This window comes from Eleutherodactylus coqui, chromosome 8, assembly GCF_035609145.1.
Source record: "Eleutherodactylus coqui strain aEleCoq1 chromosome 8, aEleCoq1.hap1, whole genome shotgun sequence".
NCBI lineage: Eukaryota > Metazoa > Chordata > Amphibia > Anura > Eleutherodactylidae > Eleutherodactylus > Eleutherodactylus coqui.
Window position 1 is genome coordinate 124352772 of NC_089844.1, and position 26658 is coordinate 124379429.

The window sequence follows — 26658 nt, forward strand, 5'->3', positions numbered from 1 at the left end:
GGTTCTGCAAGGGGGTTTGTTTCTTGCAAGCTGTGAAGTGCGATTCTTCTGGAGAACATTACATTGCTGACGCTGCGTCTGCTTTCAGTGGTCCGACAAGTGAAGATTGATTTAGGGCTGGTGATGGATTTTGAGGATATGGATTACATATTTGATTTAATGTCTGCACATCAGAACTTTATGGGGCCTTACCAAAAATAAGACGTATAGCACAAATATAATAAAGGGGCGTTATGGATTCAGAAACATGGTCTCTGCTGCCATAAGACGTAAACATGCCTGTGCGTATCCAACATGTATTGATCTGTCAGAAGACATTGGCTTAGTCAGCGGGTGTGTAGTCAGCAAGACATTAGGGCTTGTCCGGTTTAGAGAACCCTTTTTCATAGACCCCATTAGGGAATGGTGAGGTATTAGAGGGAGTCCTCTGTTAAGGATCCTCCTATCTTGGCCGGACTGAAGAGCAGTTCTAAAGAGCATTGCTTGTTCTAGAGAGCTTGTCCAGCATTACACAGACAACCCAGTGATAGGAATTGGCACTGTGTAATACTTTTCTTCCCCCTGTGGTGGCACTGCAGGGAAACTAAACACTTATTGACAGGTTTCCCCACAGATCCCAGCTGATCACTGCGGGGGTGGGGGGGGGGGGGGGGGGGGGGGGCTCTGTGATCAACCTATTGTCATGGAACCTAACAAGTAAGAATTGGCCAATGTGGAGAACCCCTTTAAGTGCTAGTGTGAATAGACTATTAGCAGGGGTCCTGCAAGTGAGAGTAGGAGGGCAGTACAATAGTTAAGCTACTTGCCCTAATGTGTTACAATCATTAGTTGCTTATGCCACCTAAGGGGTTATCCCACCAAAATCATTTATCGTCTATCTACAATACAGGTGATAAAATGATTGCGCGCTGGGGGTCTGGCCGCTGGAAGCCTCAGGGAACATGAGAACTGCATATCCCAAAGCCCTGAATGGAGCGGCAACATGCAAGCGTAACCACCTCTCCATTCACTTCTATAGGACTGATTGAGTCATGCACTGCTGTTCCATTCATTTAAGAGACTCTGGGTGTACTGTTCTCTTGCTTGCTGGGGGTGCCAGCAGTTGGACCCCCAGTCATCAATCCTTTATAATTATTAGAAATTATTTTGGTGTCATAACCCCTTTAACAAAAAGAGTTAATACTCTACTGATTTGGACGTACTGGAAACATTCCCGACAGTCGAATGCCCTTTATTAACCCAATGCACTCTGAGGGTACGATCACAAGGCAGAGTTTATCGTGGTGAATTCTGCCTTAACCCCTTGAGTGGCACGCCCGGAAAATTTCCGGGGACAAGCTCCACTGCTCATAGCAACATAGCCCGGAAGATTTCCGGGCTATGTATCACTATGGGAGCTGCAGAGCACAATGCCGCAAGCTGTGACAGTGTGCTCTGCCTGCACAGTCCCACACAGAGCAGTGCAAGGGCTTTGAAAAAACAGCAGAAGATATTGCCGACATGTCGGCAATGTCCTGCTTTGTTTACAGGTTGCCATAGAGACCATCGGCTTGTCAGAAGCAAGCTGATGGTCTCTGTGGCAGGGAGAGCTGGTTGTTAGCTGTCAGGGGACAGCTAGGTACCAGCTCTTACAGCAGAGATCAGAGAAAACCTCTGATCTCGGCTGTGTTAACCCTTTACATGCTGCAGTCTATGTGACTGCAGCATGTAAAGGGCTGTCATCATCGGACCCCCGGAATGTGATCAGGGGTCCTGATGGGTCCCTGTGGAAGTCCCCTAAAAGGGACAAAAAATTAAAAAATTAAAAAAAAAAAAAAAAGTAAAAGTAAAAAAATTATTTAAAAAAAAAAAAAAAAAAAAACCCTTGTCTCCCTTTACTTTGTAAAAAATCAAAAATACAATCACACATGTGATATCCCTGCGTCGTAATGACCCAGAGAAGGAAGTTAATACATTATTTAACCCCTTAATGACATGGCCCCTTTTTTTCTTTTTTCCCCATTTCTTTTTTTCTGCCCCCCTGTTTAAAAAAATCACAACTTGTCCCGCAAAAAACAAGTCCTCACATGGCCATGTCAATGGAAAAATTAAAAAGTTATGGCTCTTGAGACGCAACTGCAAAACTAGTTGAAATTCAATGATTAGACCATTTTAAAAAACCTGCCCTGGTGGGCACGACAGGGTGGTAGGAAACCTGCCACTCAAGGGGTTAAAAGAAAAAAAAAAAGTGACAAAATCAGCAGCTTTCTGCTACAGTTTTTGGTGCAGATCTGCATGCAGATTTTGCCCCGTCAGTGGGCAAAATCCATGTACCGAACTGTGGTGCGGAAAAGAGTGACATGTCACCATGGAAAATTTTACCGAGAGTCCACCGTGTGAACATGCCCCAATAAGTGGTGTTCTGTCTATGGTCATGAAGTCGCACATTACTTTGGTATCAAATCACCGTAAGCAATGGCCGTGCTGCGACATCACTCTGCACATTAGGACCGTGCTGCTGTGTGCACTATGGCCGCGCTGCGACATCCCTGTGCGCACTATGGCCGCGCTGCGACATCCCTGTGCGCACTATGGCCGCGCTGCGACATCCCTGTGCGCCCCAGGGCCGCGCTGCGACATCCCTGTGCGCCCCAGGGCCGCGCTGCGACATCCCTGTGCGCCCCAGGGCCGCGCTGCGACATCCCTGTGCGCCCCAGGGCCGCGCTGCGACATCCCTGTGCGCCCCAGGGCCGCGCTGCGACATCTCTGTGCGCCCCAGGGCCGCGCTGCGACATCTCTGTGCGCCCCAGGGCCGCGCTGCGACATAATTTTGTAAATTATCCCTGTGCTGAGACCAAACTAAAACATACGTTTTTCACGTGCTGAAGGTGATCGTAGTGCGGCTCCTAATTTTACCATGGCGCTGCAAGGTTACTTGATTGATAACCCTTTTTAAAATTATTTCCTCTTAATGTTATCCGCTCTCTGTACACAAGGAATACATAACGGCTGATTACTTCTGAGGTTATTCCTCAGCTTTCCACACACCCTGTATATCTGCATTGTAACGGATCGTTATACCCCCTTCACCTCCGCCCTTGTAGGTGGAAGCAGTGCATTACATCCATGAATCAAGCAGCTAAAGAAAAGTTCTATAGATAAGATTATCAGTAGGCAAATCTAAGGGGGGACTGGAATATCTGTTACAGTAGACATGTTTCCAGTGAGCGCTTCACCAGCAGGGGGCAGTAAATGCATGTATTTTCCCATATCTATAGAGTTATCAGTATGTTCCTTCGGTCACAATGGACAGAGGAGAGGGCTAGTATTACCTTCTCATCCAGGGTTTCAGAGGCCGGGCAGGCGAGTATGGTTATCAGCACTTTCATACACTGCAGGCTGATGTCTGTACAGTACTGTTGGCATATAGTGATGGCGGACTGTACGCAGCACAGTAACTGCTCCAAGTACAGCACCTGTCAGAGGAACACATAGAAGCAGTATTGTTAGCAAGCGGCGATGAGAAATACAGATATCATAACCCATCAGTGAGTCCTGCTCAATTAAAGCAGAAATCATACTTCTCAGTCGTCACATACCATGCATACCGCTCCGACAGCCAAAGATCGGCGCTTAAGATTAGTCCGCCGTGCCACACATTCAGACATGAGATGTATCCACCGTACAGAAAACATCATGGCATAAAGTTACAGTAGACAGTTTACCAACTTTAGCTTTCTAATTAGCGATATGCAAATCCGCACGGTTTGGATTCTTCTGAACACTAATTGCAAAAAAATAATAATAAATCCCAATTGATAGGTCAAGTCTTGGCACAGAAACCGCATCAGGCGGCCATATGCGGGGCAGGTTCAGTCGGGGCTCTGATCATTTCCATGGGACTGACAGAAGTACCCAAGCCATTGCCGCTCAGCAATCTCTGCAGTCCCGTTGAAAATGAATGGGCAGCCAGTGCGCTTGTGAGACCACCACTTCTCATTGTGGGGGATGCAGTAAGCCACAGTGAGGAGGACAAGGTACCCCGATTCTCAGAATCCACCAATCAGCAAGTTATCCCCACCCCTATCCTATGGATAGGAAATAACTTATAATTCTGGATCAACTCTTTTGAGTATGGCAATGACAACCATAGCGTTAGCCACAACGTCCCTGGTGCAAACAAAGGTGCCCTAGTGTCAGCCATAGTGGTCCAATTGCTAGCCCAGTGCCTCCTCTACATCGCCAAGTCTGGCTGCAGAGGGGAATATCTGGTCTTACAAAGCCATGCCTTATCAGGACACATCCTGGGATTGAGGAACAGGCCGGTGACACTTCTGATTAACGCTGCGCACTTCACCAGCGAGAAACGATGAACTATAGGAATGCCGGTACTTGCCACGTATTTCATTTTAAAGTGGCCCCTGGGTTCTGACTGGTGAGAACATATTACTTTACACTCCTTGTGCCGCCACCTAGCACCCAATGATGGATTTCATTTCCATAGCTCACACCACTTGGCACGGCGAGTAGGTTACGAGACGCGAGACGCCATGTAGATTAGCCGGTGGCTGTGAAGTTGGAGCTAGGTCTCCCCTACCTATGTTCTCCAGTTACATAGGTTTAGGGTATGGAGTCGCTGATGGTCACGTTACACCCGTGCAGCTGCCGCCTCCCTGTGGCTTGTGTGATCTTATTAAGACCCCCTAGGCACTGCATAGCAAATGCATTAAGAAAGTCTGCTGCAATCCTACTTCTCAGCACATTACTAGACGGGAAATAAGAATGGAGAAACCAAGATTACTTCACGCCATAAAATCACCTGTGAACACATTGCCATATTTGCATCTGTAATATGGAAGTGCGTCCTGTCCTGACCGCTGGTCTCTTGACCCCAACACTATAGGAGGGCTGGGAGTTTGGGTCAGGAGACCTATGGTCAGGCCGCAAGGCACTTCCGTATTACAAACTTAGAGCCAAAATATGACAGCCCAGTCACTACTAAATACGCGGAATGACCCCTTTATTAGAGATCCCCATCAATTTGTTCCTCCTTTGACCTTCAGAACAGCAGTAATTCCTTATGGCACTAGGTAACGAAACTGTTCTACAGGACCATCGGCACATGTGGACAGGAAAGCTTCTTGTAGTTGTCACAAAAATTAAATGGAAGTACTGACATCCCCTGACAGGAAGGGGTCATCTATTCATGCTGCCTGTGCCAAATTCTGACCTCCCATCAGCACAGTGCAACAGAAATCTGAATTCATCTGGCCAGTTGAGGTATTTCCACTGCTCAGTGATACTATATTTGTGCCAGTTTGCCCCCTGAAGTCTTGTCTATCAGTTTCTCTTAGACAACAATGGCGCTGGAATTGGTTGCCGCTGTTCTAGCCCCTCCGTGCTAAGGAAGGACAAATGGACATCTTAGATGGAGCACCAGCATTGTATACAGATTCAATGTGCTTGATTATACACCGCCGTTTGTCCCAATGATTCCTGACATCCTCCTTCGACCCCTTTCACTGATGAGCGCCTTACATTTACAGGATCCCCTGTCGCTGGATGTTCGATCACACCATTCTCAGTATACTCTCAAAACTGCTGCATGACAAAACCCCACAAGATTTGCAGTGGATGAAATCGTGGCCCCAATGTTCTAGATGGAAGTCGCTCAGATCGCTGGATTTTAATGAAAATGATCCACGGAAAACTTGTCCCGTGATTTTACGCTGCACTCCGGGGTCACAGGTCTTAAGCTGTATTCACATGGGGTGGAGCAAAAACCACACTGGCAAAACTGCATGGGTTTTTGTCACCGTTGCGATTTTGCAGATGTGCTTTTTGGTGCATTTTTTTTTTTACTGCAGCCCAACTGTTCTGTGTGAATACAGCCTAATTTCCGTACATGGAAGAGTCAATCATGAAAGGCAGGTACCTATCTGTAAAGCCGTATTTACACAGGAGAGTGCGATATTTGCCCAAGAAACTCAGACCAATATAGCTCTTGTGCACCGGCAATTTTGATGCGTTTTTTGAGAAAAACATTGCACATGAGTTTTTTGTGCCATTTTCACACGTGTGAAAAAAAAATTTGAATGTTGTTTTAATAGGAAACCTTTTTAAAAGTATATCACACTTGCACGAAAATCTCTTCTGCATGCAAGCGCAATTATTATTTTTTTGGGGGGTCTCAGAGAATAATGGGCAATATAGCCCCAAAATAGGCCATGCTGTGACCTCTCCGTCTCAATGGGCTACTAGAACGCCGACTTCTGTGCATTTTGCAATAGCGCAAAACTCACGTGTTATTTTCGCCTGTGTAAATACGGCCTCATCTAGATAGGGGAACAAAGAACTCTATTAACACAATGACATATAAATAGTCTCAATATAGGAGGAGGCATCATTGCATCTTTGCTATTCAGTAGTCCTAGAAATCCGGGAAGCCACTGTAGTAGAGTCCATACTGATAGATTTTGTCTATAGAGCATACCGCACGAGCACGTGACGCCACAGTAGCGGCGTTCATCCCCCCCTCCAGGTGTAGGATCCTGACCACACACCTGGGAACCCTCCACTCCGTGGGCCTCTTATCTAACTATGTAGATCACAGTAGCCGGTGACTTCGATGACATGGGGTGCCGACACTACATCATTTCCAATTCATAACTCCATTTCCGCGACATGACTGGGTTAGTTCATGCTGCCCGGCCGGATTAGGCCTCATGTATGGACAGTCCATCAACAGTAAGATATTGAAAGAGCTCCGTAGATTTGTAAGGATCCATCATGGCCAGGCTGCGGTGTGGGGCGTCCGCCTTGTTCCCAGCCTTGTTCCTCCCATACATCAACACACTGGAGATTGCTCCAATTACCACTGGCTGCTACACAATAGGACACATTGATACCCGTCCTTTAGATGGGATGATTAATCTTTCTTATTGTGGCTTCTCACAAGGATTTTGTTCCATAAGTAAAGACGGCTTTCAGATTTATATTATATGGAAGGATTCCTGCTGGGGGGGGGGGGGACGACTTTTCAGACTGAACATGCTGGAATACAGCATTAAAGGGGTTGTCCAGTTGTATCAATGGCCTAACCTTAGGAGAGGTCATTAATAGTAGATCGGTGGAGGTCTGCCACCTGGGACCACCACTGATCAGCCTTTTGCTGCGGTGCTGATTTCTGCAGGACAGCTCTGTTCTCACTGATGGGTTTGCATGACAGCACGGAGCCTGCTGAAGGCTCTAAAGGTCTGCCATGAATAGATGCCCATCTGGCCTGGCCTGTAGCAGAGATTCAGAGGCAACGTTCAAAATAACTATATTAATACACCATACTGAAATATTGCAATACATACAACACTTATAAAAATATATCACAATGTTTACCCTGTAGTGAAGGCTGTAAGAAAAACAAACAAAAAAAAGTACCAGAATTGACGATTTTTTGGTCAGACCATCCCTCAATGAATTTGAAAAAAAAAAAAACTGATTAAAAAAAATAAAAAGATTTAGGCCTCACGCCCACGGCCGGGTCAGATTCCGCCTAACAAAATCGCACAGTGGAGTCAGACCCGACGCCCCCAGAGATCCTATACTCACCTGTCCGGATCCGCTGCAAGAGTGTCAGCCGGCGAGCTTGTGCAGTGTAGAGCATGATGTGGCGGCGCTGGGATATGGCTCGGATAACCATGATACTTCCGCTGTGCTCACAGCAGAAGTATCGCGGGACGGACGGCTTCCATCGACGACAATCGAAGCAGTCCATGTGTTTTTCTGCACAAATTCAGCAAAAAAAACGCAGAAAATGCTGCGATTCTCCCCCCGCGAGCGGAAAAATCCCAGCCGGTTTCCACTTGAGGGCACAGGAAAATTGTTTTACACAGCATTTCTATGGACAGACATTGCTGCGGAAATCGCAGTGGGTGTGTGACCGCGGTTTTCGCAGCGTTAATCCATCCGTGGGCATTCGACCTTAGGTGTCCCAAAATAGTACTGATAAAAACTACAGCTCACTCTGCAAAAACGAGCCCTCCCACAGCCGAATCAATGAAACAATAAAAAATGGTTACGGGTCTCAGGATATGGCCATAGAAAATAATTTTTGTAAAAAAAAACAAAAAAAAACAAAACTACTTTTTAAAAGTTGGAAACAATAAAAAATAAAAACAAACAAACAAACCATGATATACATTTTGTATCACCATAATTGTACTAACCCACTGAATAAGGTTCATCTATCATTTTAACTGCACCGTGAATGCTCTAAAAACTATCCCAACACAAAAATGGCGTAGTTGCATTTTTTTTTATTTCTCAGCACTTTAAAAAAAAAAAAAAAAAAAAAAAGCTTTCCAGTACATTTTACATTAAATGGCGTCATTAAGAAAATACAACTCATCCCACAAATAGCAAGCACTCATGTAGTAGGTCGGTGGAAAAAAAACCCCCAAAAAACGTATAGCTCATAAGGTGGTGATGAAAAAATAAAAAAACATTAAAAAAAACACAAAAACTCAAAAAAAGTGAACAATCTCTGGTCATAAAGATGTTAACAGAGTTCCTAAAAGTTATAACCTATTCACGGGAATAACTAGCTGATCGTTGGATGTCCGACTGCTGAAAAAAATGGAGCCTAGTGAGCCTGCCCAAGCTATCAGCTAGTTAGATACCTGTCAGACACCTCCAGTGGTGGCTTATCTCTTAAAGGATTGGGCATGTTGAAGAGCAACATACTCAACCCTCTTTCATTTGACATCTGCCCCATACTCAAGATACTTAGCAGATCTTTTTGCAATTAGCATGTTTGTCCTATAGATGCAACTAACCTGTAAGCACGGATCATCAACCGCGTCCGAATGGAGCACAACTAGCATGGAGGACTGTATACAGTGCAGCATCACAACTACTGAGTAGAGTTGCAATAACAAGATTTTTGTACTTAACGTAAAATCTTTTTTTTGTCCCGTTCATTGGGGGACATAACTGAAGACAGTGGGTATAGCAAGTGCCACTAGGAGGCAGACCTAAGCCAAAAAAAGTTAGCTCCTCCTACTAGTTATATCTCTCCTGCAGGCTCTAAGCTCCTCCTACTAGTTATATAGCTCCTCCAGGCTCTAAACTTAAGTTGTTAAAACTGCAACTCGGAGGAGCATTATGTGCAGCTGCAAAAGAATGCTCCCGCAAGGAGGAATATATGTCACAATACCAAAAACAGACCGGGTGGGTGCTGTGTTCCCCAATGAACGAGACAAGAAGGAGGTTGTGCGGCAAGTACAAAAATCCAGTTTTCTAGTCCGTATCATTGGGGGACACAGCTGAAGGCCGTGGGACGTTCTAGAGCAGTCCCTCATGGGTGGGGAAAATATGGAAAGATGCATGAGGTCAATTTATGGCAGTCTGTAAAACTCAACGACCGAGTGAGGTGTCCGAAGATGCAAAGGTATGCATGGAAAAAAAGTGTGCATGTAGCAACCTAAATGGTGCAAGCCCATTGCATACCACCCATGAGGCACTCACTGTCCTAGTAGAATGGGCCATAAAGCAAAATGGAGGTGCTCTGCCCTTGGCACAGTAGACCTCTACCACCGCTGGGTAGATCCAGCGAGATCGGACAACTGTGGAAGTCGCACAGCCACTTTGCGGTCCATATGGGATTACAAACAGAGTCAGAGCATCTGAAACAGGCCATCAGGAAGATAGGCCTGTAAAACTCACACTAGATCCAGTTTGTGAAAGGCATGTTCTCACGGATGAACTGCAGCGGGGGAAAAAGAAGGCAGGATGATGTCCTCATTAACCCCTTTAATGCCACAGGACATAAGTTTATGACATGGCTGTGGGGTATTTAATGCAACAGGACGTAAACTTATGGCCTATGGATGCCGCAGGATCAGAAGCTGAGCCTGCGCCATCCCACAGCATTAGCTGGCTGTTAACGATAGCCGGGCTCCCGCTGTGACTATTAACCCTCTACATGCCATAATCTATGTAAATCACAGCATGTAAATGATTCACAGATGAAGGGCATCCCGGTTTATCATTGCCTATGATCGCTATTACAAACAATAAGGCACTGCAAGCATATAGCTGCTATGGTTCAGGTCCCCTACAGGGACATTAAAAATGTCAAAAAAGAAAAAAAAAAAAAGACAAACCGCACATGCAAATAAACAAAACTAAAAAACCCACAACCCTTTTTGGCCTATATCTTCTATTTCTAAAAAAAAAAAAATTCCATCCAATCTCCCCCCCCCTCCTTTCCTCCCCCTCACTGACTTTCTACCTCTCTTCTCCACTCCAGTGTTTACAATGGGAGGGGCAGAGCTAAGCTCCGCTCTATCCCGCCCACGCCCATTGCAGGCTGTTGACAGGAGGGCGGTAGCTTAGCTCTGCCCCCGCCCTGCCAACTCCCATTGCAAACTGCTCTAAGGGAAGGAGAGAAGCAGAGAGACCATGATGGGGAGGGAAGGGGGATGAACTTCTCAGGAGTAAGCATATATCGGCTGGCTGTAAAAATGCTGGCCGATATACGCTCGTGTAAATAAGCCCTAACGCTGTGAAAAAAAAATGGTACCAATAATAATTAAAAAGAAGAAACAAACAAAAAAAAAAACTAGCTCGCCACGCAAAAAAAAAACAAAAAACAAGCCCTCACACGGCTGTGTCGACAGCAAAATAAAAAATGTTATTGCTTTTGAAAAGTGTAGATGAAAATCCTCCAAAAATTGTTGTGTCCTCATGACCAAAAATCGGACACGTCCTTAAGGGGTTAAGGTAGAAAGTCGACCCCACCGTAGGAAGAAATAAGGGAACAGGACTTCTAACTGTTTATTTTAGATTAACGGTTTGTTTTTTTTCCGTGTCCTGCTTGGCTTGCTCCTACTGCTTGCATACAAACTGGTTAGGTTGGTGCCTGCAGGAGACATAACAAGTAGGAGGAGCTAACACTTTGTGCTTAGTGGCCACCTCCTAGTGGCAGTAGCTATAACCACAGTCAAAGCTGTGCTGTGTCCCCCAATGATAGGGATGAGAAACAGATGTTTAGAACTCCATTAGAATTCTGCATCACACTCTCATCACACTAGTTGTCAAGAATTAGTCCCATAGTGTGGAAAACACAGTTTTTATACTTCTATGCTCCCCACCTTGTCTCTCAGGGATTTCTTACCTTTTCAGACCCCTGGCAGATTTCAGGCTTGGAGATGACATCAGCTATACGATGTAAATGTGACTTCAACACCTCGCAGGAGCTTCCCCGAATAAAAGCCGCCAAAACTGTGAGGTGTGAAGACGTGGGGGACTTCTGAAGAGCCGGCAAAATCAGCTTGAGGAAAACCTCAGGATTCACAAAGGTGCCAATTAATTCTGCAGATTTTATACTCTAAAAACAAGAAGTTAGAAGAGGTTACAGGGTAAATGGTTCTCTAATTAATATATTTATCACACACACACACACACACACACACACACACACACACACACACACATTATGTAACTACACACTATACCTCACACTCACTCATCATCACCATAGCATCTACAGGGTGGGCCACAGAAAAGTAGCCCGGCACCAGATTGTCTTTGTTGCCCATAGCAACCAATCGCAGCACAGGTTCCATTTTTTATACTGCTGAGGAACAATGATTGGTTGCTATGGGCAACAAAGATTTTATTTCAGGCAACCTTTATAAAAGCGTGGTGCCGGGCTACTTTTCCGCGGCTCACCCTGTGGAACAAACTTCACTGGAATGTGGTTTACCGGGAAACTATTTTAAATTATATGTGCCAAGAATAAAAGTAAAGCCTGCGGAGGGAGGCTTCTGAAAACTTCCACCAATGACTACATTATAACTCTCATTCCCAATTCCACTGAGCGTGGATATGTATATATAGAGTGCAGTCACCGTCTTGGGAAGGGCTTTTATACTAGTCAATAATAGGATACTTTTATTATACTTATTGTGTACAAGTGGCTTTCAGGCTGGCAATGAAGAGTCAAATTTACCACTGCAAATCTGGGTCATGTGTATATTAGCACAACTGGGAGTGTAAATAATGTCACAAGTCTATGTCAACAGCCCAGGGATGGAACAGGAGACGGGCGCACAGGCCAAAAGTTGGGCTCTACCGCCACAGTGTACAAAGGAAAGAATCCTGCGGTGTAGGCTCACTCATAACCAAAAATGTTGAGGTCTTCTACTGCGCTGCATTCACCATTTTCTACATCAGAGAAAAAGTGCACTGTCTGGGGCACAAAGCAAATCTCCCAGAATGCAACAAGATATAATATGCCATGTACGGACCTTGGAGCAGTAGGAAGGGCCTGGGATATGCAAGCAGAAAAGTAAAAGGAATTGCCAAGGTGTAAACTACTGATGGCTTATCCTTAAGATAGGTCATCAATGCTAGATTTGGCATGGTCTGCTGCCTGGGACCACCTGCCAATCAGCTGTTCGCTAGGCTGCTGTGCTCATGTACTGAGCAGATTTCTGCAGGAAGCAGCCAGCTCTGTTCTCACTGCAGTGGTCAAATTTGGTATTACAGGTAAAGTTCTCATTCTCATAAATGGGAACTCTGCCTGCAATACAAAGCCTGGTCACTGTATCAGGAATGAAACACCTCAGCACATGAGCACAAAGGCATCCTCATGCAATGCCATTCTACTTTTTCCATTCTTTAAAGGGGTATTCCAGGCTTTTACAACTAATGAGCTACCCTCTGATTGACGGGGATCTGCTGCTACGGATCTCTGCCGATCAGCTGATTGTCAAACCCACTGTCAGTACAGCTAGCCAGACTTTGTTGTTGCTAGTCAGGGGAGGAAATGTACTAGCCAGCTTTTAACCCACTAAAATAAATGGGAATGTTGCCTCCCATTACACTTCTGCTCTCCATTATGGACAGGACCGGGCGCCTGGTCCTGAATGTAATGAGCAGGAACTTTAATAGAAGCACAAAGCTGCCATGACTCATCCAGGCCGCCGTACTGAAAGTGGGCTGGACAATCAACCCTCGAGAGGCAGATCCCCGCTGATCAACTACTGATGACCTGTCCGAAGGATAGCCTCTAACACAGAAATCGGGAACTATACAGTAGTTTGTATTTCAGTAGTTGTAAAGTTACTCTTGAAAATCCACCTATTAACCTATAGCTTAGAGTCGAAACACCAATTTAATTCCTATGGAGGATGTGGATGGCCATGCTTGAGAGCACTTGAGTTATTTATGATAACTCCCAGTTACTTAGATGGACAATATAGGTCTAATCATCCTCTTTTTCTTCAGATCACTAAGGGTCTCAGCATTAGTACCGGTATCTATAAGATGAAGTTATTCCCTATCTAAAAGGATAGAAGATAACCATTCCATCAGTGGAGTCCGACAGCTGAGACTCTCACCGAACACAAAACAGAGGGTCCTGAAGGTCCATGAATGAATGGAGCAATGGTCTTGCACTGCATATGCACCACTGCTCCATTAATTGGGACTGCCGGAGATTGCACAGTTCAAAGCTGCCTATGTGATATGTTGATGCAGTTTACAGCCCCCCAGATAAGCCTGGGATTATGGTAATGTAATGGTTATTACTATGAACCCTGCATTCTTGTATGCAATTAGTTAAATCATAAGGGGTCAGGTAGAAGTTCAGCTTCAGTACCAGATCTCATCCGGTTAGCTCAAGAAAAAAAACAAAACGATCCTGTTGCCCAAAAGTCAGTTTCACAACATATTTTTGATGGGATAACATCTGCTGATGTCAGAGAGCTGGACCCCTTCCAATTCTATTGCTAAGTATTAGTGTGGATGGATATTATGACTGTAACAGAAACGGGCTGAGCACATTTCTGTCTGACTGCTGGATGTACATAGAGTTCCATCTCACAGAGGAGTCATGTGAGTGATAAAAAACGGTTTTATGTGGAAATATCACCCATTATTCTCGATGGGAGCAAAGAGAAAAAAAAAACAACCCGTGAAAAAAAAAAAACATGCACGTGAGAAAAAAAAAATCCCAAGTTTATGAGTATACAGTATGTTGGTTTGACTAGTGAAATCCCCATTAGAGGGGCTGTACCAAAATTGCTAAATGTACCCATAGCTTGCAGATCGGTAGTTTTTAGGGATGAGCGAGTATACTCGCTAAGGCACTACTCGCTCGAGTAATGTGCCTTAGCCGAGTATCTCCCCGCTCGTCCCGAAAGAGTCGGGTGCCGCCGCGGGGCGGGGAGCTGCGGGGGAGAGCAGGGAGCTCTCTCTCTCCCGCCCGCTCTGCCCCGCTCCCCGCCGCAACTCACCTGTCAGCTGCAGCGGCCCCCAAATCTTTATGGACGAGCGGGGAGATACTCGGCTAAGGCACATTACTCGAGCGAGTAGTGCCTTAGCGAGTATACTCGCTCATCTCTAGTAGTTTTACACTGTTGATACCCCTGCCGATCTTGAGAAAGGGAATCCTGTGTCCCTTGTCCTCTTCAATGTGGAGTCGCTGCATCTCTTGCAGTGAGGATACCGAACAAAGTGCTGGTCTCAAAAGCATTCCATTCATCTCAATGGGACTACTGAGATACCCAAGCAGCTCGGATATTTTTGCCAGCCCCACTGAGATGAATGGAGTGCTGACCATGGATGCTCGGCCAGTGCTACACTCACAGTGACATCACTATCCCACTCCGGAAATCAGTGAGGGTCTCAGCTGTAGGACCCCCACTGATCAGTAAGTTATTCCCTATCTTGTGGATGGGGAATAACTTGCAATTTTGGTTTAACCCCTTTAATCATGAGAACAGGGGTCTCATAGATCCCTGGCATTGCCATCCAAATGAACGACGGAGTGGTAGTGCACACGAGACCAAGGCTCTATTCCTACAGAACCCCTATTTTTGTGATCTGTGGGAGTTCCAGTGGTCGGATGACTACCAATCACCTAATTATCCCTTATTTTGTGAAAAGCAAATATGTTTTTTTGTGGGTCAACCCCTTTAATTGGGCTATGAGCATCTGCATCACATTTTCCTTGCACTAGTTTTGATAAATCCTCCAAATACGTTTACTTCTGCCGGAAATCAGACCAACTAAGGGTATGCTGAGATTTTACCCACTACTAGCCAAGGTGTGGATTAAAAGATTTGTAGCTTGCTCTATAAAATTGTATCAAACCCCATTTACTAGCACTGCATGATAGATTTCTTGCAAATTTTGGGTGCAGAATCTGCATCAGAAATCCTCATCAAAACGAACATATCCGAAAATCCTGCAAGCCTGACACCTCGTAGTGAGTAAAAACAAAGGGCCAACATGTAGTGCAAACCACTAACTGACATTTTGGACTACTTGCTCCTCTTCGTCCAGACACGAGCGGTACAAGGTGCTCAGCAGCAGCTCCATGTGCTGTGTAGTATGATCCTCCGCATGAAGCAACAAGACTAGAAGGAGCTGAGCAGCTTTAACCCGGGTGCCAGCTACCCAGTCTGTCATATCACAGCTGACGGCAGGCAGAATTCTCGAGAGGTTCCTGAATATTAGCTCACGACATCCCAAGCCGGGTCTTGCCACTGAAAGCAAAAACAGAAATATAGCTGTTCTGAAATGTACGGAATAGGTTCTCAAATCCTGTAAAACGCTTTTTATCCAATATTAAGTTAGAAGACTAACAGTGGGCTGTATAAAATATACCATAGTGGGCCAATATAATGCCAACCTGATCAATAACAGCGGGCCTTATATAATATACCATAGTGGGCCAATATAATGCGGACATGCTCAATAACAGCAGGCCTTCTATAATATACCATAGTGGGCCAATATAATGCCAACCTGCTCAATAACAGCAGGCCTTCTATAATATACCATAGTGGGCCAATATAATGCCAACCGGCTCAATAACAGCAGGCCTTCTATAATATACCATAGTGGGCCAATATAATGCCAACCGGCTCAATAACAGCAGGCCTTATATAATATACCATAGTGGGCCAATATAATGCTGAGATGCTCAATAACACCCCAAACAGTACAAGGGTGTATAACCTTTATTTCCAAGGCTAGAGAAGAGAAAGGAGTCCTTTAATGGTTATGCTTGTATGCAGTTCTGTGCTGGAAAGGGTAATTTCTTAGGTTGCAGTAAGATTATTGCCAGCTGATAAACACAATGAATTTTATTTACACTAAAAAGCGGTTCATTCCCATATTCCGGTGAAATCTCTCTCTATAAAACCCTCGTTGACAAAAAATATATAAAAAACGTACTCAAATAGAAACTTTGGATAGTTGCAAAACTCGGCCTGCAGTTATGTCTCAGGCAGGTGTAAAGGATTACAGTTGTGGTCCAAGCAGACACAGGGTCTTTCCACCAGAGGACATAAAAGTGCTTCCCCTATGAAAAGGCCCCCTGAGGCTACCTGTGTAGATCATTGACCACTAGATGCCTCTACGATGCACTCAGACATCCGCTCCCACCAGGGTTGTTCTGACCAAGCCGTTGGAGCAGTGGATATGTGAGGGCATACACACATGGCAAACAGGCGCCGGACGGTGCAGACAGACCACCAGCAGAGAGGATTGTTTAATCTGACAACAAGCATGAGAAGATCCAACAGTGTTGTTGCCCACCATCCAGACACACGTGATCCCTTCATTACAGAATCCGGTCTCATTTCCGGGCGCTTAGCAGAAGGAAATTGGTATCACGCGCCCATTATGTGCCCTGTGATTAACATCCCAACAGTCCCTTTCATTTTCAGTGGTGTCTTGAACAAAAAAACCTAGACTGCTACAAACTGATCCATGATGCACCTGAACATTGTTTGCATTCTTCACTTATAAGAATATGCCCTAAACATGGCCATACACATTACAGGAATGTCAGTTGAGCCCACAGATTACGCTGGAACTGGATGGCCATTTGAAGTGCAGGGGGTGTCCTGACTCTTCCCCCACAGAGGTCAGCAGAAAGAAGGGTTGGGGACACATTGGATTCCTCTCCCCATTAAGAGCACATGCACACTCAGCCGAGCCGAACGTGCATGTGTATGGCGATTGTATAATAGTCATGGTACTGTACATCTTTTAGTGGCTGTGCCAGATATTGCACCTTGAATAGGCTGAAGCGACAGTGAGCTGCAGTACCAGGAACAGCCACAACAAAATGTACAGAGATGTGCCTGGTAAACAATGAAGGGGAAGCAGTATCCGCCACACCTTCAATAGCTGATCGATGGAAGTACCATGAGATAGGCCAGCAGTATTAGGTCGTGGGAGTCTATCCGAAGCATAGGACACCAACTGTGATGTATTCTGCTCACCTGCAGGTGGATAAAATGCAGGGCATGGTGCAGAGAAGTCCATCTTATCTTTCAGATCATCTTCATTTTCATTTTCCCACTGTAAGCCAACTTTCTGCCAATAATCAAGAGCAGTTTGTCTGAATTTCAGGAAAAAAATACAAATAAAATATAAATAAATACAACCCAGAAAAAAACAAATAAGTCTATAAAAGACACCAGCAAAATATAGTACAATGAAGGTGAATGGGGTTTGGTAAACTTAAGTAACACAAAAGGAGGGGAAAAAAAAAAAACTGGATACATTTGAGACTATAATGTGGATATTGAAGGGGTTGTACCAGAATTGCAAGTCATTCCCCATCCACAGGGTAGGGTACAACGTGCCGATGAGTGAGGATCTCACCACCGAGACTCCCAGTGATCCTCAGAACGGGTGTCCCATTTCCCCCATCCTCCTCAATGTGGACTTATTGCAACCCCCCAGTGAGGAAAAGACTAAATGGAACACTGGTCACACTGGCGCTTCATTCATTTACAATGAGACTGCCGAAGACAAACGAGCGCTTGCTGTTAAACCATTTCTGTCAGCCCCATTGAAATGAATGAAGCGCCTAATGTGCATGCTCGGCCAGCGCTCCAATCATTCTGACATCACTGTGGGAGAAAGGAGAAGCGACCCCACAGTGACAAGCAGTGGGGGACACATCTCACATTCTCAAGATCGGTGAGGACCTCTGTGGCGAAGCCCCCACTGACCAGCAAAGGATTCCCCATCCTGTGAATAGTATAACTCACAATTCTGGTACAACCCCTTTAAAAACGTAAAAACTATCAGAAAGGTCCCCCGGTGATGATGATGATCACATGGTGTGCGGTGGTTGATCTCCCCATCGATCAGCTTTGCTCTGTAGTGGAAGCAGGACGCAAAGCCTCAATTTCGCAGCAAAGAAGCTTTGAAGCGTGAACATTTAATGACTTACTTGATGTCAGGGATCTCGTCCGTAGTGCTGCTCAGCAGAAGAGGTATCAGTTTATGGAAATAGGAGTATCTATCCCTGAGATCCAAAAGCCAGTTCCCAACTACAACAGTCACTGCATGTCGAACCTGCAAAAGGAGGACACCATGAAATTAAGAATAAGAGAGGGGTTGCTAGGTAATTAAAATGAGCTTGTAGGTCGACACGAAGTAGGGACTATAGGAAGACCCAAAATTAGTGCGGGGGTCTCAAAACACCGTTATAAATTTTAAAAAGGGTTTGGCAGATGGTGATCCAATTTTGCATACAAGCTGCGGCGAACGGGTAAACCTGTTGGGCCATGTCACCAACATGACGGCCATTTTGAAGGCCACCATCTAGGATTTAACTCTTCCTTTTCCGATTGGAAGGTAGGTGTGTGATATATCGAACTGGCAGAGAATTGGACCAGAAAAATAATGGTGTGCTTCATTTTAACGTAACTGGATTTGTTCTGATATTAGCGCAGTCATTTTTCTTCATTCCAGGCAATGTGAATGATGGCGTTATCTCAAGCAGGACGTGTTGAGATCATCGTTCTGTCAGGTGAATGAAGCACATGTCATCACAGAATATTTCAACCAACCTGACTCAACCAGACTTCCCAAATTCCCTCCATTACTGATCAGCATCTGACAGGGCAAACAAAGGTTTATCTGAAGTTGCTGCGTCACCCATCCTGCAGATTCTCTCTGATGATCTGGGTCGTCCTCCATCGGATCTCGTCGCATCTGCAATCTGTAGGGAGGCCATTTATGTGTAGACAGAATTCGCTGTATGGAGACATGACTAACCCCACTATTCTTGAGACAGACGAGTCCTATGATGGGGGCACTCACTGAATGAGCCCATAACAGTAGCTATTGATGCTTGATCAGTAACAGTTTTTGGTCATCCTGATTTCGGTTTATCAGCGACAGAACCCGTTTCTTGGAATTTAGAAAGAAGTTTGGCCACTGCCCTGTGGTCTGGTTGGATGGCGTTAATTGAAATCTGCGGCGATGCCACAGGCGGTTTGTTCACCTGACACAAGGACAATCTTAGCATGTTCTTCTTCAGATACAGACAATGTGAATGATGGCGTTAATAACGAAAAATCACTGTCAAGGAATACATTTACGTTAAAATAAAGCACACCATTGTTATTCTGGTCCAATTCTCTGCCTGTTTGATATATCACACACCTACCTTTCCATTGGAAAAATGAAAGTTGAATCCATGATGGTGGCATTCAAAATGGACATCATGTTGGTGACATGGCCCAACAGATTTACTACTTACCCCGCAGCTTTTATACATAATTGGATCATGGTCTACTAAACTGTTTTCATTCAATACGGGCATTTCCAGACTTTTAAGGCACCCTGCATATGTACATGCCCTCTAGGTGTAAGCTGGCCATCCAAACCTGCTGATCATAGCAGAATCTGTATAGGTATCTATAGGCCCCCTACGTGTCTTCTCCTGGGAGTAAGAAGGAGGGTTGATTTGCACAGGTTGGGCATTCCCTCCCCTATAGTGCTTTATAGGACAGCATTTTCTGAATGCAGAAATATCTGTGAACTGTCCCTTTAACATTTCAGAGCTGAATGTGAAAGTCTTCATTTCTTCCAGGAACGAGCGTCGTTAATGGAAAGCAATTGCCCCCAATTAACAGCGAACGCTTCTATTACTAAATAACAGCTTGTTTTGATTGAAAAACTTAATGATGAAATTGTTGGATGGGAGTGAAAGGTATTTGCTGGCATCTCAGGCTTGTTATGCCAACCATCCTACTGAAGAGCTTCCTCCTTGGCAAGCGCTGCTCCAGCCCACTCCATAGCAGAGGACCAATCTAATGATTGAGAAATCTGGGACAAGTGACCCATCATAACCCTTACACGATGTGTGGGGAGGACCATGCACCCCGATTACTCCTCCGGCCTGTTACACCGACACTGAACTCGCCGCATCCCAACGGCTGACACTTCACACGTCTTCTAAAGTTTATCTTATATCTTACAGATCATTTTCCTTTTTTCCATGGGAAAAATGATTTAACATGAGCAGATTTTCTGGCCATTAACCCCTTTTAGACCAATGGACACGACTATTTTTGGGGATTTTCATCTCCACTTTACTTTGCATACGTAATGTACAACCTATTCAATTTTTCTTTTTTAGCACAATAAGGCCCCTTTCCCACGAGCGTATATTGGCCAGCATTTTCATGGCCGGCCAATATACGCTACCATCTGAGGCGTAGAAGCTCGTGAATAAGCAAACAAATCTACTGTTGGTGCACCCGTACACACGGCATGGGCCCTGGCGCATACACGCCATAGTCACCATGCTGTCGCCCCCCCCCGCCCCTTGCAGGCTCACCTCTGCTCTCCTCCCCACTCATTCTTTGCAATAAGCACCGCACAGTCCCAGCTCCTCCCATTGCTGGCTGCGGACAAGGGGCGGGGAGGGGCACAGCCTAGCTCAGCCCCATCCTGGCCCCTCCCATTGCAAAGAGCCAGCGGGGAGGAGAGCAGAGGTGAGCCTGCGAGCGGGAAGGAAAGCAGAGGGAGGGAGTTTAGCAGTCATGCTGCTAAACTCCCTCCTACCTCCAGCCGCTGTCATGGGAAGCAGCGGCCGACGCATTCTGGGACTATCTTTTGGGCCCAACGTAAAAATGACCGGCGCTATATTGGCCGGCCGGGCGCTTTTACGTCTCAGGAATACGGCCATGTGATTTCATGCATTGGAATCCAATGCAACAGATCACGGCGTATATCCGCCGGCAGTGAAAACGGCCAGCTGATATACGCTTGGGGAAATAAAGCCTCAGGCGTCTTTCCCACTAGTATATATATCGGCCGGCGTTTTCATGGCCGGCTGATATACGCTACCATCTGGGGCATAGAAGCTCGTGAACGGGCACACAAATCAACCGTTTGTGCATCCGTTCACACGGCATGGGCCCCGGCGTATATACGCCGAAGTCACCATGCTGTTTCCCCTCCCTCCCCCTCGCAGGCTCACCTCTGCTCTCCGGCCTGCTCGTTCTTTGCAATGGGAGGAGGCGGGACAGGGCGGAGCTTAGCCATGCTGCTAAACTTCCTCCCACCTCCAGCTGCTGTCATGGGCTCCCATAAGAGCTCATGCAGTGACCAACGTATTCCGGCCCAAAAGATAGTTCCAGGAATATCTTTTGGGCCCGACGTGAAAAAGGCCCGGTGCTATATTGGCCTGGCCAGGCGCTTTTACGTCTCAGGAATACAGCCATGTGATCTGATGCATTGGAATCCAATGCATCAGATCACAGTGTATATCGGCCGGCCGTCAAAACAGCTGGCTGATATGCGCTTGTGGGAATAAAGCCTAAAAATCCTTTCTCTTGGAACTTTTTTTTTTGCATCACAGCATTTAAAGACCCTTTAAAGACCCTGCGCAGCTCTGTGAAGGCTTGTTTTTTCGCCCGACAAGCTATATTTTTTTTATTGGTGCCATTTGGGGGTACGTGTGACTTTTTTGATCACTTTTGTGTTTTTTGCAAGTCAAAATCAATCATCCGCTTTATTCCCCACAGTGTTTGCCGTGAGGGATAAAGTGTGTGTATTGCGTGGGTGATTACGGATACGGTGATAGCAAACGTATATTTTTTTTATTCTGAATTTTTTTAAGCAAAGTGAACAGTACGCAAAAGGGGGAGGGTTACTATTTTTATTTTTCCCCTTTACTTTTTTTATGTCCTTCTAGGGGATGGACATGAACCTGTGATCTCGATTACTGCAGTGTATTATCTGCACACTTATATACCATGTATATAGGCCATGGTAGGACATAGGCCCTTCACGATTACATGACAGAGGGTCAATGATGTAAGAAATGGAGCACACTTTCTTTGTGAGCCTTGTACACTGACCATGGCATGTAAGGGGTTAACTGTGTTCTCACCCGCTGTTGCAGCCTGCTCCCACTGTGGATTGTACACGCTGAACTGCTAAACCTATGCCATCCATATGCTGTATACATACAAAGTTTCGACTCAACTTCCTCCTTCCATGATATACATGTCATAGAGTGCACAGGGGTTAACCAGACCAACAATGCAGCACATTAATCAGCATTTGTTACTGCTATTCACATGCACTGAGCAGTCTGATCCTTGCTATGACATATGGGGCTACTTTTTTTTAAATATCTTTTTCACTGACTTTTTTCCCGTTTTTAGCTTTATTGGGGGTAAAAATGAAACCCTAAAAAAAAAAAAAAAGATTTAACATTTGTAGTTATTTTTTTAAAATAAAGTATAGGAACGGGTTCCTCATTTTGTTTCGGACGTTTTGACATATAATATGCATGGCTCATCGCTCATCATTCAGGTTAAACAGCGGCCGTTCAATAGTGATTGGCCACTGTGTTATGTGAATGGAGGGGGGCGGGGAAGCGAGAGGATAGAAATCTCCTGCACTGCCCGGCCCCCTGCTGGCCGCTCTGCGAGCGAGACAGCTCTGCTAGCTCCTATGCAGGAGCATGAGAACGAGGAAACACAGGGATGAGTGTCGGGCATCGTTTGCCCAGCATTTGTCCCGTGTAAACGGACCTTTAGTCTTTACATGCCATTGTCAATTCTGACAATAGCATTTAAACGCTTTGTCTGCTGTTCAGGGGTCCTAAAAGTCCCTCTGCAATGTGGTGCCTTTTGGTTACTATTGCAATGGCTGCCATGACTGATTACCTATCAAGACATGCCTGTGTCAAGTCTTGATAGACTACCTGAAAGAATGTGGTATAATGCAATACTATAGTATTGCATTATACTGTGTGCAAGTTCAAATCCCCTGTGTAGACTAAAAGAAAAAAAAAGAAAAAAGTAGTAGTAAAAAAAAAAAAAAAAAGTTTTGTTATTAGAAAAAAATGAAAGGTTTTAAAAAAAAAAAATACAAAAAAACATTTTTTCATCAAAAAATCCGAAACCAAAATACAATAACATATTTGAAACCACTGTGTCTGTAAAAGTCAGATCTATAAAAGTAACACATTTTTATTATGGTCAGTGAGCAGCATCAGGGGGAAGAAAATAACACAACACCAGAATGGTATTCTCATGGTCACCGCAGCTCAAAGAGAAAAACTGAATACAAAGAGAACATAAAAAGTCATATGTACTCCAAAATGATCCCAACAGAAACCACAGAACGTCCAGTAAAAAAAGTGAGCCCTCACACAACCACATTGCTGAAAGAAAGTTATGCGATTTTCTGTTCATGGAGGGGGTAAAAAAATAAATAAATAAATAAAAAAAATAAATAGAAAAAAAATCACAGCACGTTCTATTTCTGTGCAGATTCTGCATGGGCCGCTTCCATTGAAGCCGTCCAACCTGCGGGCCTTCCACAATGACATTGCAGAAAGGTAGCGGATTCCGTGTCATTGCCTAGCGACAACGTGGGAGAAGCTGGGATTAAAGAAAAAAAAACAAAAAAAACCAAAACACTTTATTGCGCATGTCTGACGGCTCGTCGTGCAGGCCATCCCCAGTACAGCCGGCAAAGACGAAAAGCAGGTACGTGCGGATGCCAGCTAGGCACAGGGTCGAATTCCGCTGCGGGCTACAGAATGCGGAATCTGACCCGGTCGTGTGCAGCTTGCCTTATGATTTTTTTGAAAGGCGGGACAAGAAACCAAAAATGGAAGGAAAAAAAAAAAAAACTGCATCATTAAGTGGTTAAACTTTCATTTCATGGTAATAACCCACCTGAGGCGCATCATCGAATAGTCTCTGGGCTAAATGGGAGAGGACATCATCCACAGCTTTGCCATTGCCATACTGTATAAGAGCGCCCGTGGTCTGGATGGCAGCCACACGGACCTTAGAGTGCTGGTGGGAGATCGTCTGCATCAGCGGATTAACGAGAGACTCCGACTGCATGTGAAAGTGTTCTGAAAAACACAAATCCCAAAGATCATCGATAAAGGGTCACGTTAAAAGACACGTTCACATTGGCCAAATGCATCTAAGATACAAATTGAAGCAACTTTGCTAATAGCCCAAATGCAAACCCTTCTACTGTTTTGTATCTCCAGCTCCTATGCTGAGCCATGCATGTTCGCGGAGTGAATAAACCCTGTCCAGGCCTAACCCAGCCGTCCCCGACGTCTTACATACATGTAGTATGTCAGAGGAACAGGGGAGTGTGACTGCAGGATCAGTCTACGCAGGGTTTGTTTCCAGACTGTAACCATGGAGACCCATGGGTCTGCATAGGAGCTTTAGACAAAACAGTAGATTAGTTTAGTTTTATTTTATTTATTTTTTTTATAAAATCAAGACTTTTGTAAAGTTGCCACATTTTAGATGATTTTACAGACTAGGAAATATACATTAAAAAAAAAAGAAGATTATAACCCCATAACAACCACCTGTACGTTTTTTTACGGCCATTAGGGGGCTTTGCATGTGGCTTTTTACGACGCTGCATCAAAAGCCTGGCAAGGGGCAGCGGGAGGTTTAGCTGTCAGATCACAGCTTGTCTACAGCTCTAGTGGCAAGGAGCGCTGATCCCAGCCATTTAACCCTTTCCATATCGCAGTCAATGAAACTACAGCATGTGAAAGATTGACAAAAGGAGGGGGCTCCCTCTGTCACCCATTGTAACCCAACGATGTAATCTTAGGGTCTTGCTGGGTTGCTATGGCACCCCAGAGGCTTAACGATGGCCTCCGTGTCTGTACTTTATAGTGGTCTATTTCGATGCAGATCCATGACAGATTTCACCTTTCCAACAGACGGGGTGAAGTCCGGTGCGGATGCACATCACAGCCTGCACCAACGGTGGGCTTTCTGACACGGTTTATGATGCGCATTTTGTGGAGGAGTTTACAACTTGCGGATAAGCAACAGATCCCGTGCCCGCAGAGCTGCCAGCTTCTGCCACAATCTTACAAGCAGATTCCATACAAATAAGCTCCACATCGGAGTCCGCCATGTGAACGTTCCAGACCACGAAAACGGGACCACATGGAAGCCTTTCAGCTTGGATCCATCATCTACTAGCTATGGACGCTCAGAAGATCCCAGTGATCAGTGGGACAGGGTTTTTTTTTCTGTTTTAGGCAGAAATGCAAAAAAAAACGGAAATCTAAAGCGGTGGTGCGAACGAGCGCGACGATACAAATACGTTCTCCTTCTATAAGAAAATAGGTTTTATATTTATGGTGTTACCATGGCAACATAAGTGGATGGTCTGATGAGGGCGGCAGGCAGTGACACCTCTATGCCCACCCTTACCTGGTATGCTGCGGGCATAGTTGGTGGCACACTTGCAGCTTTCCTTCTTCACGTCCGGGAAGGGATCTACTATCGCCCTCTGTAGGATCCGGATCATGTCGTCCAGGTAGGGCGCCAGCTTCCTGCCACACACCTCTACCAGGAGGGTGAGCAGCTCGGCCAGTGCCAGCCTCAGCTCTTCAGAGGGTTCCACCAGCTCAGGGCCCCCCAGGCGCTGGGTGATGGCTGGCACCAGGTATGGCAGTGCCTCCTCGGGCCGGGGCACATGGCTCACACAGTAGGTGAGGGTCTGGATGGCGACCTCCCTGCACTTCTCAATGGGGTCTGCCAGGCACTTGAGCAGCGGTTTCAGCAGCTCTCCGAAGACTTCCTGCAGGGCGCCGCTAGAGAGGCGCCGGTCCTCGGCCTGCTTCTGTATGGCGGCCAGGGCCTTCCTCCTGGTGCTCTTGTTATCGTCATTCAGGCAGTTGAGGTGCCGGGCCAGGGCCTGAGACACTTCACAAGCCGCACGTTGCTCACCGTCCGCCGCCATGCTGGTAACCCCTGGTAACCGAGCGTTTCCTCATAACGGCGCATTGAAACAAGCGAAACTTTATCAACAGCGAACACCAGGCGAACAGCGTGTGTTGTAGTTGCTAGGCAACCCATGCTAAGGCCTTGTTATGGCCGCCTGCATAATTACTAGTTGCTAAGGACCCTTTGTAGCAAACTAGGGAAGACTATAAAGGATTTGCCCATAGCAACCATTTCTGCCCTGAAATCTGGAATCTGACTGGTTGCTATGGGCTTCTCCAACTTCCTATTACAAGTGCTACCCTGGATGTTGTGGGACCAAGGTGTCCGGTCAAACGTAGCGAATATGCTGCATATCTTCCGCCATAGATTTGCATGTGGAAAATACGCAGCATGTCCATTAGGCTGCTCTCACACAGCCCACTTTTTACTGCGGCGTTTCAAACCGCTGTACAGCACCTCCATTGATTTCTACGCTTCCATTGTAGTCTAGCGCTCACTGCAATTTTTAAGCGCTGTTTGCTCTATTTTCGTGCGTTTTAGCGCTTGTTAACGCACCTCATCACAATCATGGCATGCGTTAAAAAAAAGCTGTCAAATGATG

The 26658-nt window shown here is 45.6% G+C and overlaps 1 protein-coding gene across 1 annotated transcript in view; it reads right to left on the reverse strand.

Annotated features, from left to right (window-relative positions):
* Positions 1–26325, reverse strand: part of DNAAF5 (dynein axonemal assembly factor 5) — a 47004-nt gene extending 20679 nt beyond the window's left edge. The window contains exons 1-7 of the mRNA XM_066576366.1: positions 25542–26325; positions 24009–24193; positions 18245–18369; positions 17283–17401; positions 15301–15533; positions 11153–11365; positions 3312–3455 (exon numbers count right to left, since the gene is read on the reverse strand). Of these exons, the coding sequence (XP_066432463.1) occupies positions 3312–3455; positions 11153–11365; positions 15301–15533; positions 17283–17401; positions 18245–18369; positions 24009–24193; positions 25542–26073 (1551 nt within the window). The 5' untranslated portion in view covers positions 26074–26325. The remainder of the gene's footprint in view (positions 1–3311; positions 3456–11152; positions 11366–15300; positions 15534–17282; positions 17402–18244; positions 18370–24008; positions 24194–25541) is intronic.
* Between the last annotated feature and the right edge of the window lie 333 nt (positions 26326–26658).